Genomic DNA, 14,815 nt, shown 5'->3' on the forward strand with positions numbered 1-14,815 from the left:
GAAGAACAGCGCCAAGACCTACTGGACTTGCATCCACTACCACCTCGGTGGTACGTCGGTGAGGGTTAAAGTAAGTCATCGTTGACTTGTCTAGTAGCGCTGACTTGATGTCAGCAAACGCCTTGTCCGCTGTTGGGCTCCATTCCCACTGATGCCCAGTTTTTGTGAGCTGTCTGAGAGGTTCCGCCATGGTTGCAAGTTGCCATGCCCAGGAAGCTTCTTACTTCTGTGTTTTTTTTTGGAATCAGCGCTTGACGGATGGCATCAGCTTTACGGGGGTCCACTTGTAGACCATCTTTTGAGAAGACATAGCCATAAAACTCCACCGACGTCTGATAGAACGCGCATTTCTTCTTGTGGAGTGTTAGCCCTGCCTCCGATAACCTCTGCAGTGTAGCCCTGAGATGTTGATGATGTTCTTCTCTGGTTTTGGAGTAGATGAGGATGTCATCACTCAAATTGATCACCCCTTGCAGTCCTGACAGTGTCTCTCTAATCACATTTTGGAATACTTTGGCTGCCGAAGATAAACCAAAGCTCAGTCTCTAGTATCGCCGAAGCCCCACGTGTGTTGAAAATGTAGTGATGTTCCTACTATCGGGTTCCAGCTCCAGCTGATGATACTCGGCATTGAGGTCCAATTTCGAGAACCACTGTGCCCCATTCAGATCCGCTATGATGTCATCCATCGTAGGTGTTATGTGCCTCTTTCTTTTAATGGCCTTGTTAGGAATGTGCATATCGACACAGAGACGGATGGAGCCAGGTTGCTTGGGCTTTGATGCTATCACCAACGGCGAAACCCATGGTGTAGGCCTTTCCACCTTCTCGATCACTCCTTGGTCTTCAAGCAGCTGTAGCTCCTTCTCCACTGCTGGTCGCAAATGGAACGGTACACGTCGGTGTCTTAGGGCAACAGGCGTAATTCTGTGGTCTATGTGTAGCTTGACACTTTTACCTTTAAGTCATCCCAACCCTTCAAAGAGCTGCAGAAATTCGTTCAGGTGTTCAGCATGGGAGTCATATACTTGTTGCGCGAAGAATACCAATTCTAGCTCTTCCGCGGTGTGGCACCCCAACAGAGTGCCTCGGTCTCCAGTCACCACGTAGAACCTTGCCTGTGTTGAAACATGCCTGCTGGATACAGCCACTTCCACCGTGCCCTTTAGAGGAAGCGGCTCTCTGCCCCCATAGTTATATATTTTAGTGGTAGTTGGGGCAAGCGATGGTGTTGGGGTCAACTGCCTGAATAGAGTATCATCCATTACGTTCACAGATGCTCCTGTATCTAAGAGCACCATCGCCGATTTGCTGTTGATCTGGATGTTGCTCATGGGTGGTGGTCGCTTTTTCTGTTGTCTCCCACCGGTGAACGAGATCACAAAGATGTCTTCGTCCTCGTCTTCTTCGAAGACCGGAGTTCTTTGAGCCGTAGTTTCGCTGGCTTTGTCAGTCCCTTTGGTTACGCTTCTAACCTTGGCATCCCTTCCTTTCTGGTTTCCTTGCCAGCCTCTTCCTGACCTGCACACTTTCGCAAAGTGGTTGTCTTTGCCACACTTATCACACGTTTTTCCGTTCGCCGGGCACCCCATTAGTGGTTTGTGTTCATACCCGCAGCTTCTGCAGGTGCGCGCGCTCTGTCTGACAGAGTTCGTTCTGTGTCCTGGCGGTTGACACATTTGGATGGCGTCTATCTGCTCTTCTTTCAGATGGACTGGACCTGTGGTTGACGCAGCTGCCAGTGATTGTCCTCTTACTGCCGCCATGGCATCCGCCCGCACTGCTGATAGTTCGTGTGAATTTGCCAATACCAAAATGTCGTCGAGGGGCATGCCTGGCTGGCATAGGATGAGCTTCCTTAGTGCATTCGATCGGCATCCCTGAATAATCTGTGCCCTAATCTCTTCTTGATGATTGAGACCTATGCACGAGCTTGCTAGCTTCCTTAGTCGTGCATAGAACATGTCCATTGACTCAACATCCATTTGCTGAGCCTGCCGGAGTTTGAAGCATTCAAAGTCTGAGTTCAGCTGTGGGTCAAAATGCTTGTTCAGGGCTTCCACTGCCGCGTTGGAGTCCAACTTATCACCTGTGTTTGGGAGTGCATCGAACAGTTCTTGCAGCTCGTCTCCTCCCATGAGCAGAATGAGAGATCTGCGCACGGCCACGTCTGTCTCTCTTGTGGCGCAGAAGTAGTTTTTATCGGTTTAACCATAGGCGCCATCTTGACGATGCTGTGGCCGGATCGATCAGTTGGCTGAATGGGGGCAGCGCAGTGACTGAGGAGTGAGCACTGGCGCCTGCTTGCACAGGCAGCTGGGGGTTTTCCTGCGGTGGGGCGCTCATTATGTCTCTAATTATGTACGCGCTTTGCTGTTGTAATGCAGGTTCCTTTCTTGTAGTCTCTATTTAACGATAGTGGTATCTCTTTTTTTCCAAATGTTATTTCCTTTATGGAGTGTTCTGTGTCCTACACGTGGTGTACCACCTCTTCTGTCCTCTTTTTTTTTCTAGGGCTGCACTTGGTTATTATTTTTTTTCTTTTGCCTCTCTTTTTTTTTTCTCTTGGGGACTCTACCCTTTTTTTTCTCCACTTTTCCTTATGTCTTTTTACTTTTCCCCGTTTTTTTTTTTTTTTCAGTGGCTTTCTGGGCTTTCTGCCCTCCCTCCTTACTTGTCCGGGGTTCCACACGTTCTTCGGCGCTCCTTCCAGCACGGTGGAAGGGCTCTGTGCTGGTCACGTTTTCCCTATTTTTCGTTGCGTTCTGCGCTGCTCGTCGGCCGTAGTGGGACCAGTCTGCGACGTGGGAGTACCGAGACCCACTCGTCGCCACTGTAATGTGGTGACGGCCGCGTTATTGGCTTAGGAGAAGGACCACACATGCACCTTGGTTGCAGTCTCAAGGGGAACTGCGTCAGGGCAGCCCCGACTTTATTACATCACCTCGGTTCCGCGCTCCGTCCGGACACGCAGAACCTGATACAAAATAAAGGAGAGTCCGGGTGGCTCTCTACAACTTCCAAGAGGCCGCTTCATACACAAACAAACCAGTACTTTTATCTTTTCCAAATAATAGGTTTCACCACAGCAATTATTGAATAAAATTCTCACAGAAAGGAAGCCCAAATCCCTCTTTCAGTTCCTCAAATAATTTACTCCCAAAAAATTGTCGAACTTCTCTAATGCCCTTATTTTCCTTATTCCAGCAGGGTCCTACGAAGGGTATTTGGAAAATCAGTATTGCTCCACAGATGACATCCCCAGTCCCTCATTCGTTTAAGCTCCCTCTTCTGACATAATCAACCCTATACTTTAAGCTCCAATTCTAGCATAGTTATTACTAATAGATTTCAAAAAGGTGAATCGATATCTTTCCTTCTTTCCTATTTATTCTACTGCTGAAATTTCGTTCAAGATCTTGAATTCTCCCTGCTAAAGGACCTGTAATTGTGACTTATTATCTCTTCACAATTTTGAAATTCCCTTTCTTCTTTGCACCATTTCAAGTGCTAAATCTCTAAAATATACAGAACGAAAGCTGGCACAAGTTTTGATTGACCTTGCAGGTCTAGATTTTTCTTACATCTGTTTCTTAATCTGGTAGGCCATGAAATGCATTTTTATTCTAGGGCAGCCTTTAGTTTTCAATTTATGAAAGTATATGCTATGGGCTTTTTGTGATGGTGAAATATTTAACTAGTCCAGTAGGATTAGAAAGCATTGTGTTTTTGTTGTTTGGTTTCAGGAAGATCTTCATTGGGGTTGTCTTGTGCTGTTGTGGAGTCTCTATTTACAAGATCTTTATTTTTTCGTTACAGTTTTTTAGCAAAACGTACATTTTTTCCTTAGTTCATTAGTGTTTTAATACTTTAACTTTCTCTTCTAGGTTTCCTAGCTTTGAGTAAAACCACTCCATTTTTATCTATCATGTATAACTTATTTGTTTGAGAAATTGCTTTTCCAATGTTTTCTTTTTTGAAACTCAGTTTTCCCCAATGCAAATATTTGATGTCAAAGAGGAATGTCTTTCTGGTATCATCAGGCTTTCTAGTGCCTCTTGCATACCCACCATGTGAAGCGCTACATTTCATTATGCAGGGGAGACCGAGGGAGTGGTGGGTAGGAATATTCAGAGTAGGCGTTAAAATGATGCATCCATTTTAATCAAAGCACCACAATAGTGTAAAAAATGTTGACGCTGTTGTCCTAACAACTGTCATCGTGCGACATATTGTAAATATGGTGCAACTATGGTGTTGTTAGGTGGGGCATGGGCAAGACAAGGAAAGTGGCTCATTGGGACCGATGCACCACTTTCTTGTAAATATGCTCCACAGTATTATGTAAGTGAGCCAAATAGCTGCATAACACAATGAACAAAGTAAAACATAATATAACTAGAGTGTTTACTTTTTTCACTTGATAGATCTGTGCTTTATACGAAGACATTATACGGAGGACTATATGGTTGTGGGTGAGGCGTAGCATTCTGAGTCTGCGCATGCTATGTGATTTGATGATAGGAATAGTTTTACGTAATGGAATCTGTATTTTCTAGTGGGTTGAAAGAATAGTTGGGTGTTTATTCTTTTTTTGTTCTTGCAGAGTGACTTGGATAATACATTAACATCAGTTTCCCGAAACAGGGTCAGTACAATGTTAGTTCAAGTGACAACTTCCCATCTCCTTTGTGAACCCCTGCTGGTGGCAGCATGCATGGCAAGCTACATAGTGAACTGTTAGAAACTATGGTGCAGATTTTTGAAAAGTGGCGCTGCACATAGTGCAGCGCCACTTTTCTTGTGCCCCTTAGGGCCGCCCTTACGCCACCATGGTAGAGCCGTATTTAAAATACGGGCGCACCATGGCGGTAGTTAGGGTGACTAGCATCACCATTTTTTACGCTAGTCCAGCACTTTGCAGGAATGGCGTAAAAAATCATGACGCTGATTCTGCAAATCACCCAGAGGCCCATTGTAATGAATGGGAGCCTCTTTTTAATGCCTGCACCATTTTTGATAGAAATGGCACAAAGGAATCTCATGGATTCCTTTTCACCATTTTTATGGCCCCCCTAGCGCCGGAACACCCCCTTGCATACATTATGTCTGGCGCAGGCATAATGTGGCACAAGTGGTTACAAAGTGGCGCAATGCAAGCATTACGCCACTTTGTAAATATGGCGTGGCATTTTTCCCCTTCAAATGCCACATTAGCATAAAAAAATGACACTAATGTGGCGTTGGAACGGCACAAGGCCAGCATACATCTGGCCCAATATTTTTTACTGTTGCCAATTTGGATGACGAAAGCAAGCCATGTTTCTAGTTGGAGCTGCTTGACGGCATTAGCTGCATGATATCGGACAGCAGGGGAGCACATAAAAAGACAATATTCTAGTTTGCCAACAATGCTGAAAAACAGGGCGCCATATATTACTAAATGATGCCTGTGTTTAGATAGCAATTCAATATGTTGTGTATGTTATTAAAATTATAAACCAGTATTCTTATTTTTTACTAACTTTACCAGCAGGCCTAACATTAATATAAAAATACATTCTTAAAAGCAATACCTACTGGCTTTTTCATAGTTTAATAATATTTCCCTTGGGAGTTTAACCCCATAATCCCATGAACCAGGAGCAGGAAGCTGGGCTTCGTTGATTCACTCGCTTAATTCGGCAGTAATATTTGTCCCCAGCACTTTTAAAGATTACCAGCTACCACTATACCTATTTGTTGGGATACTTTAGGAAAACCATACAAAATAAAGGTGATTCGGTACATTCAGGTGATGGAATTGTCCATAGGGTGATTATAGAATTACTTCAGTAATATGTAGATCCGAATAGTGCGTTAACATTGTCCATTTCCGAAGGTTGCCATTGCAATACTAAGTTAACATATATATACATTTTTGCAATGATTAGCATGAAAATACTGCACTAATATGGGGATATGTGTAGGTTTTTCAATAAAATATTGCTGTAGTCTGCAGTATTTCTGTATTGTAGCATGTGATTACAACACTCATCTTGTGCTTAAGTATCAGCTTGCAAACAGGTAGCAATTTGACAAGCAGGGCTTTGTACTACTACCAAAACCTGGTTTATGTACTTAAGGTCACAATGAGAACTCTAAACAGAATACATAAAGCTTTAGTCTTAGATATAGCAATAGGATTAACAGAAAATTGCACTGACTTGCGAGGTTACTGTATGAGCCACAGAGGTGGGTCATAGCAAGGTTCCTTAGCATTGTTATAGTCAGCCACAGTTCCTCCATTAGAATGGAGGAACATCACCCCACGAGTGAAATGCTAAAAAGTTGAAAAAATGAAATGGTAATAAAATTAATTTATTGCCATTTTGTTGTTAACTGCTCCCAGCCTAAGCTGTGTATGAGGGTGGGATGGGGCCGCTGCTGCTGACTAGCAACAGGGGAGGAGTGGTGCCCACTACAGTACGCATGCCATTTTGGCTGGCTGTCTTCAAATGGCCAGTCTAGTATTCACGCTTTAAACCTCTACAACCTGAGCCGTCTTAAACAGTTGGTTGGAGAGCAGGTACAGCCCCCCAATGCCTAAAAGAGCATTGAGTCGGCCTGTTCCAACCAATCGTGGCACTTCTCTCATGCTGCTTCACATTGTCAGCAACATGGAGCAGCATCTGGAGTGGTTAAGGGTGTTGGCTCTGACATGTGCTCCCTGACTGACTGAAGAACATTGAGGAGGACCAGAGGAGATGAGCTGGTGGGTAAGTAGATATTTCATTTTTAATACTCTGACTCACTGTTAGACACTGTGAGAAATTGGCACTGCCTTCCGCCTCAATACCAGATCATTCAGTCGTGGTCTGTTATAAACACTGTTTAAAATGAGTCATGATTAAGAGCTCTGGCATTAACCCTAAAGAGGTTCTTAAAGTCTCACAGTGCCTGTCATTGGGTCAAAATGATTTACTTGTTTCCCTCACCGCTTATGCCCACTACCAGCTGCCACTTCTTACTTAAAGGAGGATATGTCCTTACTGTTTACCTTGGACTGCATCCCTATTTATCCAATACATTTGCTTACCATAGAATTGCCGACATACCTATGCAAGTAACATATAAACATTGCTCTAAAACATCCATATGCATCTAAATGCTATATGAATACTCCTCAAATGTGCATCAAAATGTCCTTACGTCAACGTTGAGATTTCGACACTCATCCGATTTCCCATTGATTCGTGCTACTTTCCTTAGTTCCTTCACTGCTTGCTCTGATTTTCCTGACATGATGAGCCAGCGAGCAGATTCTGCATACCACCTGTAGGAAAAGACACACAAAGTTCACAAATCAAAAATGTAGGCAGGGCCACCCAATGAATTATCGAAGTAGTAGGATCCAAAAATATTGATTCCTCTGGTAATTTCTGATTTCATAAAGGACCATTTGAAATTGGAGGATCAAGAAATGGAATTGCTGTGGCTCAAAATGGGGACTTCATAAAGATTCCGCTAGTGTCTACCTTCTCCACCTAGATGAAGAAAAGAGCTTATTTCAAATACTGTATCACCATATATTAAATCCAACCTATTTCTTCCTTGAGGTTGTGGCCCTTCTAGTTAAAATACAGGATATATACTAATGCTGGCCGTGGTGAATAGGCCTTGTTCACAAAAATTTAACAAAATCATTCATCACTAAAGTGTATACTCGTAACCTGTAAATCCTCTACAATTAGGACCTTTTGTGGCTCTCAAGGAGCAGACAGATTGCATGTTTGGCTGACATATTCACAATTAGGAATATCTAAATCTGGGAAAGACTCTCAGAGCACAATGCCCCCCCGGGGCTTGTTGGCTCGGAACTGAAGTTTATTTTACAGTGTCCTCTGAAAATGGCCAAAGAGAATGAGAATCCTGCAAAAAGCTTTCTCTGATCACTAGTAAGATTTATTTGTACCACATTAATCTTTACACCTTGCGCACAATGCCCATTAGGCTGAAAGGGCTTCACCTCTCCTCCATAGTTTTCGGTACCCCGGGCTACACTCCTGCAGCTGTGTGTGGGTGTCTGTCCTAGGGAATGCCTGGGTGAAGTACAGATGGAGAACAACCATTCTCTTTTTTACAACAGAGACCTTCAGCTTACCTTGCTCCTGCAGTGTCCTCAAAGGAGGTAGTAGGGGTCACAGATGGATTACACCATCCATGGCAAACACCTCACAGTGGGGGGTTATAATTGTGCAAGGCAGTGTGCTTAGCTGATCACCATTGCTGTAAAGAGAGACAATGCTTACCCTTTCACACTAGCAATAGAGACTTCATATGCAGTTTGACGGCAATTTTTGCCATCTTCCTGTGGTTTCAAGCAAACAAGGCAGATATTGCAAATTGTCTTGACTTGCAATTGCATTTATATAGTGCTTATGCCATAGGTTAATAAACAATAAATAAATGTAAAAAAGGGAAGAAATAGTTTTTGTTTTTAAACGCAGTTACCAGACTTTTCTGCTAATGGCATCTTTCACTGGTGAGTGGGAGAAGGGGTACAGGTATCAGGGAGCTTTACATGAGCACCAGACTACATTACACAAAATAAGCTTTTTTTAGGCACTAGGACATTAAGAGGGTCATTCTGACCCTGGCGGGCGGCGGGAGACCGCGGATGCCATTCTGGCTTTCCCGCTGGGCTGGCGGGCGACTGCCAAAAGAGCGCCCGCCGGCCCAGCGGGAAAGGCCCTGCAACAAGGAAGCCGGCTCCGAATGGAGCCGGCTGAGTTGCAGGGGTGCGACGGTTGCAGTTGCACCCGTCGCGATTTTCACTGTCTGCTAAGCAGACAGTGAAAATCTTTATAGGGCCCTGTTAGGGGGCCCCTGCACTGCCCATGCCAGTGGCATGGGCAGTGCAGGGGCCCCCAGGGGCCCCACGACACCCGTTCCCGCCATCCTGTTCCTGGCAGTAAAAACCGCCGGAAACAGGATGGCGGGAAGGGGGTCGGAATCTCCATGGCGGCGCTGCTTGCAGCGCCGCCATGGAGATTCAGCCCATGCAGGGGAAATCCAGCGGGAAACCGCCGCGGTTAGAATGGGCTGGGAAGCACCGCCAGCCTGTTGGAGGTGCTTCCGTGGTCCCCGAAGACCGCCAGGGTCGGAATGACCCCCTAAATGTGTTGTGCAGGATCACAGGTTTTGAGCTGACGCTATGATTCAAACGTTGATTCCCAGTTCCAAAGCTGGCTGCTCAGGCTGTTAGGCCAGATCTCGTTGGTTAGTATTGACATCAGTGGCTGTTGGTGATTTTTATGGATGGGGCGTAATACCACCCAGGAGTTCACCCCATTTAAAAAAAAAAAATGACTTACCCATACTCAATCCCTCTCACATTTAGGCCCAGATTAACAAATATTTTGTGCTGGGTATGTGTCACCAAAGTGCTTGGTGTCTCAAGGGAATGCATTGATGAAGATAAAATATCTGTCTTTAATGTGCTAAAGCAGGAAAGTACAAGGATGCACATATGACTTTTAAGTGCATTAGAACATTAAACCCAGTCCAATTGGCCTTGCAAACCTGCCCGGACCTAAATTTGCAACATTTTAGCCCCACCACCACTGTTTAGTACTAGTCCGCTCCCCGAAGTTTGAGTCTAGTTGCACCTCAGCTTTAGATCTTAAACAGTTATTCAGATGAGAAATGGCCTTATGAATTCTAGCAATCAAAAAATATATACAAAACATTATTGAAAATGACATCCACATACCAGGAGTAAAGAAAGAAGATGAAAAAGGGAAGAGAAACAGCAAGCTGCAGCCAGCGCCAATCCCGGATTGTGTACGCTAATCCTGCGAGCAATAACTGTCCAAGAGTCGCTATGTATCCTGTAAATGTGCCAGTCATGGTGCGGACTCTAGTGGGAACCCACTCGAGAACTAAATGAGGAAAAAACACAGAGTTCAAAGTTACTACTATTGTGCAATCAGTGTGTTTTGGAAAGTTCATACTTATCGACAGAGGGTTATGCAGACAAACTGTAGAAACCTGCCTGAGTTACATTCTCTTTTAACCTTTCTTCCTTTCTCAGCCTGAACAGAAGGAGTTACTTACCCACTTCTGTGCTGAGGACATAACAGTTATGTCCTCAGTCACGGTGGTCATGTGCTGAGGACGTAACCATTATGTCCTCTGAATACAATACCATCAGAAAATCCATCTGCTGTTTTCAGCAGAGGGATTAGCTTTTTCTAAAAACAGCTTTAGAGCTGGGAAAGAGTTTCCCAACTCCCAAAGCTATTGTTAGTTTTCAATGAGATGACGAGCAGCGCGCATGGTGCGCTAATGCGATTTTCATTGGAAACAAAAGTGAAATGAGCCGATCGGCTCATTTCACTTTCACTGCCTTGATGCTTGTGAGGCTATCTCAGCCCCTGAGAACCTTCCTAATGGTATCCTTCCCTAGTGGATCCCTACTTGGATATCACCCCAGGAGGGTAAACCCCAAGCAGGGATCCACCCACTAGACACCAGGAAGGGGTGAGTGGGCCCTTATTACCTCTGATCTGCCCCCCTGGGGGGACAGAAAGCCCACTAGATATCAGGGATTTATTTTTTTTATAAAAAAGGGGTAGGGATGCTCCCAGTGGGCATGCCAATGACCACACATCCCAGACACAAATAGGAACAGCCTTTCTACCACTCCTGGGGGGCAGATATGGGTTATTTTCCCCGATCTGCCCCTGCAAAGAGGGGCAGAAAGCCTGCTAGACACTACATATTTGTTTTTATAAAAGAGGGGTAGGGGGCTGCCCGCAATGGGCATGCCAATGCCCCCACCCCCTGACACAAATGGGAACTGTCTTGGTGTCCATGGTGCAAGAGTGCCTTTGTTCCAGGGACACCTTCCTGCACATAAACGATCATTAATAATTGCAGAATGCAGCACAAATAGAAAGAGGAAAAGACAGGTAGAAATAATGTAATTTCTCTGCGTTGTGCCACTTTAAAACCACCCCTGAGGTGGCATAGTAATCGGACTCATTCAGAGTTTTATAAGTCTATTAATGCATCAGATTCCATCAGGTTCCATGGGTGTTGCATGGTAACACCCATAGCAACACCCATGGAATGCCCCTTTCACACAGAGTAATGCATGAAAGGTGGCCATATTTACAAGGCTGTGAAAAGGCACACAAGGTGGCTTTATGTTGTCTTTTAAACATGTGCCGGTGCACTGTGACACCAGAGCGTAAAAAAAGTGACACTTCGGTGGTGGAATGTGCTGCAAGCACCTTGTCAGAGGCCCGTGTTTCATGCTATACCAAGTAACTCTCTTTATCGTCATTGAGGTGTATTCAGTAAGCTGCATATCTATTTTATCATTGCAACCGCATATTCTTTTCAGTTCTGCTATGCTATATGATTAGAACTCTTTATCTGATGGTCCTTGGTGCTGTATTTATGAAGACGTGCGTTGGACACTATCATTATGTCAGGTGTAGCTTACTGAAATGCAGGTGTAGCTCACTGGCCCTTAGAAGGGACACTTTTTTCGGCCACTGATGGGGGCTGCTGTGAGGACATCTCCTCCATTATCGTCTTTCTAAAAGCATTCACTTTGCCTCCAGTCATGCCATGCACTCCATCCATTAACAGGCTCTTTACTAAATTATCCTTATGTCTATTTAGTATTGTATGATAGCCAGTGGTAATGGTCAACAAGTTGAATAATTGACAAAATCCATGTGATATTTCTCCATCTACCTAGGTTTTTTCACATAATGCCGGCAATGTATTAATATCGTTTCTGTTTTTGCAATCTTACAGACATGTCAAGTACATGCAGGAGAGGAGACTTTCAAATACTCCTGTGAAAGAAACTTTCGTGACTTTGCTCGCAAACATCCCTCCATAAAAATTCGAAATGTACTTCTGCCTATTTTGACTTAGGGGACCACAATTAGAGTCTGAAAACCACACAAGGTTTGAAACGTGCTCAGTTTTCTGTCATGGAAAGCAGAAAGATGGATGGACCACATATAAGGTCTAGATCTTTCTGTGATTCCTAAACGGTTGGCCATTTTGCGATTCAGAAAACCCTTGTCTTTCAGGTAAATCGTTTCTTGAACTTTCTTTGCCCCTTATTGGTCCTTCACAGCTACCCCAGGTATTTGGAATTCAGATGTACAAGATGTTTAAAGATTTTACCTATTTATGTATTTATTTATTTATTTCAGAGTTTGAAGACTGTTGAATACGTCGCCACATGGCCACTTCACAGTGCTAATTTAGTTTAAGGTTACAGACAGGCATTGGCGTCAGTTGATGGACTAAAGAGACGCAGAGCAGAACCAGAATGAATATTAATCTTGGGATTTGATTTCAGAGCGATTTTAATCTGCTAACACCTTATAAAGGAGGAGATGCAGTTGATAAATCTGAGTTAATGTCATGTTGTGCCCAGGGCAGATTGGCAAATAGGATAATATCACCCCGCTCCTACAGAAAGGGTGAGCAGACGTCGTACAGTTGTCGTGTTTTAACTGTCAAGGGACTTTCTAAATAGGGGCTGAAATGTATTAGCAGAACATCTGGAGGCCAAGTATTACATTATCATAATTTACTGAGAGTTGCCCCAAAACATAGGTGCCAGCAACAAGCCAGCACAGTTCATTCCTACTGTGTTCTTCAATTTAAACGTAGTTTAGCAGATCAGAGAGATACACTTGTATCATTGATTCTTGATTAGAACATTGGGAGGGGGGCATTTTCTGTAAGTAATCATTGACCTAGTGATCTGGTTTATTGAATATACCACATCTCGGGTAAATGTCCATGTCCCCCGTGGAACTCTTATTGTGGAGGAATATAGTTGAAAAAGTAGTTATTGTCCTACTGCTTATTTATTGTATATTTTACACTGTTATCAGAAGCAGGGTATAGAGTTCGCTACTTGAGATTCATAGGGCTAATTTTGATGAGAATACCGTACATAATGTGTACAAGGAAACACTGTCAGTTATTGATGTACAAGCCTTATAAAGGTTTTATTCTTAAAGTGTACAGAAGAGAAGAAATAATTTAGGGGGCGTGGCTTTGATAGATGCTCTCGGGTCTTCCTCCTTTAACAAAAAGTACCTTTGAGGCTGTAGGAAGGTCCTCCACCTGAGACGCTGGGACTAAGATCAGTCAGTCGGCTTCAGTAGCAAGAGAGAATCAGTGAGATTGTGCTGGGGGAACACTGCCTGTTGAACCCGTGCAAATCGGGCAGTGCTGCACTTCCCCAGATACAGAGGGAAAATCCAGAGGAAGGTGACCAGATTTGTGATGTACCTGAGATCTCGGGAAGAACAGGGGGCAAGCCAACAAGCCCTTGGACTTACTCTGGGTGTAGTCCTTAGTTCCTTTTAATGGGCAGAGGTAAGCAGGCATCAGGGCAGTGCTGCAAAGCAGGGCAGCAGTTCCTGAGAACAGTCAGGGACAGCTAAGTGGCGATTCTTTCATCGCAGCAGCCTTTACTCCAGCAGTTTCTTTCAAGTCCAGAAGTGTAGTGATTACAGTCGGCCAGAGTTCCAGTACTAATACCCCAAAGCACCTTTGATGTGGGGATGACTTCAAAGGACTTCTCTGAAGTGCACAGGTCCCCCTTTCAACCCAGCTATGGCTTAAAACTATCAGTAGGGGTAATCATCCATTTGTGTGAGGACAGGCACTTCCCTCTTGATGTATAAATGTGAGCTCCCCTCACCCCTTCCTGCCCAGTGTTAGAAAGTGGATTATTGGTAAAGGTAGGTAAGTACCTGCACTTAGCAATAGGCCACTAACCTCCACTAGGTCCAGTCAGGTCTCAATAAATTAATCCCAGCTCAACCCTTGGTAGCTCGGCAGCGAGCAGTTAGGATTAACTCAGGAGACAGGTGTGTAAAGCATTTAAACATCACAAAACAGTAAATGAGTAAAACACAAAATACAATAAAAACCCAACTCCAATTTCTAAAAAAAGATTATATTTGTATCTTTAAAATGACACTAAAATGACAAAAATCCAATAAAGGGGACAGGAGATATGAATTGTTAAAGAATAAATGTTTTTTAGAACATAGAAACTAATAACACCATTCTGGACATCTGGTCGCACACAACAGGGGCACAGTAAAGATTTGAGGGCGACCTTAATAGAGCCCTGGTCAGCTACAGAGAGTAGGAGGCCTCGGTCAAAGTTTAGTCTTTTTCTTGAAGATTTTCTTCACAGCTTGAAGTCACAATTCGGATACGACCTCCCTGGATCCCTCTTCAGATATGCATCACAGGAGACCTCGGTGAAGAATTCTACGTTTGGACTTAGATGATTTTCTGTGACGGAAAGCTTCATCCGAGACAAACTTGAAATTAAAGCCGACCTCCCTGGAGCCCTCCTCGCATCTACTGCGCAGGATGCCCCGGTCAGTTTTTACGTCGGACTTAGGGCCTGATTCGTACTTTTTTAGCGCAAAATGTCATCATTTTTTATGCAAAAGCAGCACAAACTTACAAAATATAATTGAATTTTGTAAGTTTGTGATGCTTTGTGTAAAAAAATAACACAAACGTGGTGCTAAAAAAGTATAAATCAGGCTCTTATTTTTGTTTTAGCTTTTCCACTCCGACTTTGGACGACCCTACACAGCAAGCTGATTTTGAGTCAACATCGTCGGATTGCCTTTCCATGAGCCCCTGGTGAAATCCTAGAAGTCCAGGACTGTGGAACATTTCAGCGTGAAAAACCTGCAAGTTAGGCCGTGTCTCTGTGGACGTAAATCAGCTTTACTCACAACGTCGGGTCAGTCCA

At 44.0% G+C, this 14,815-nt stretch overlaps 1 protein-coding gene across 1 annotated transcript in view; it reads right to left on the reverse strand.

Annotated features, from left to right (window-relative positions):
• LOC138259998 (solute carrier family 22 member 6-A-like) overlaps positions 1-14,815 on the reverse strand; it is an 850,707-nt gene that overhangs the window by 261,380 nt on the left and 574,512 nt on the right. The window contains exons 4-5 of the mRNA XM_069208044.1: positions 9,755-9,923; positions 7,192-7,315 (exon numbers count right to left, since the gene is read on the reverse strand). Coding sequence (XP_069064145.1) covers positions 7,192-7,315; positions 9,755-9,923 — 293 coding nt within the window. The remainder of the gene's footprint in view (positions 1-7,191; positions 7,316-9,754; positions 9,924-14,815) is intronic.

This window comes from Pleurodeles waltl, chromosome 9 (assembly GCF_031143425.1).
Source record: "Pleurodeles waltl isolate 20211129_DDA chromosome 9, aPleWal1.hap1.20221129, whole genome shotgun sequence".
NCBI classification, from domain to species: domain Eukaryota; kingdom Metazoa; phylum Chordata; class Amphibia; order Caudata; family Salamandridae; genus Pleurodeles; species Pleurodeles waltl.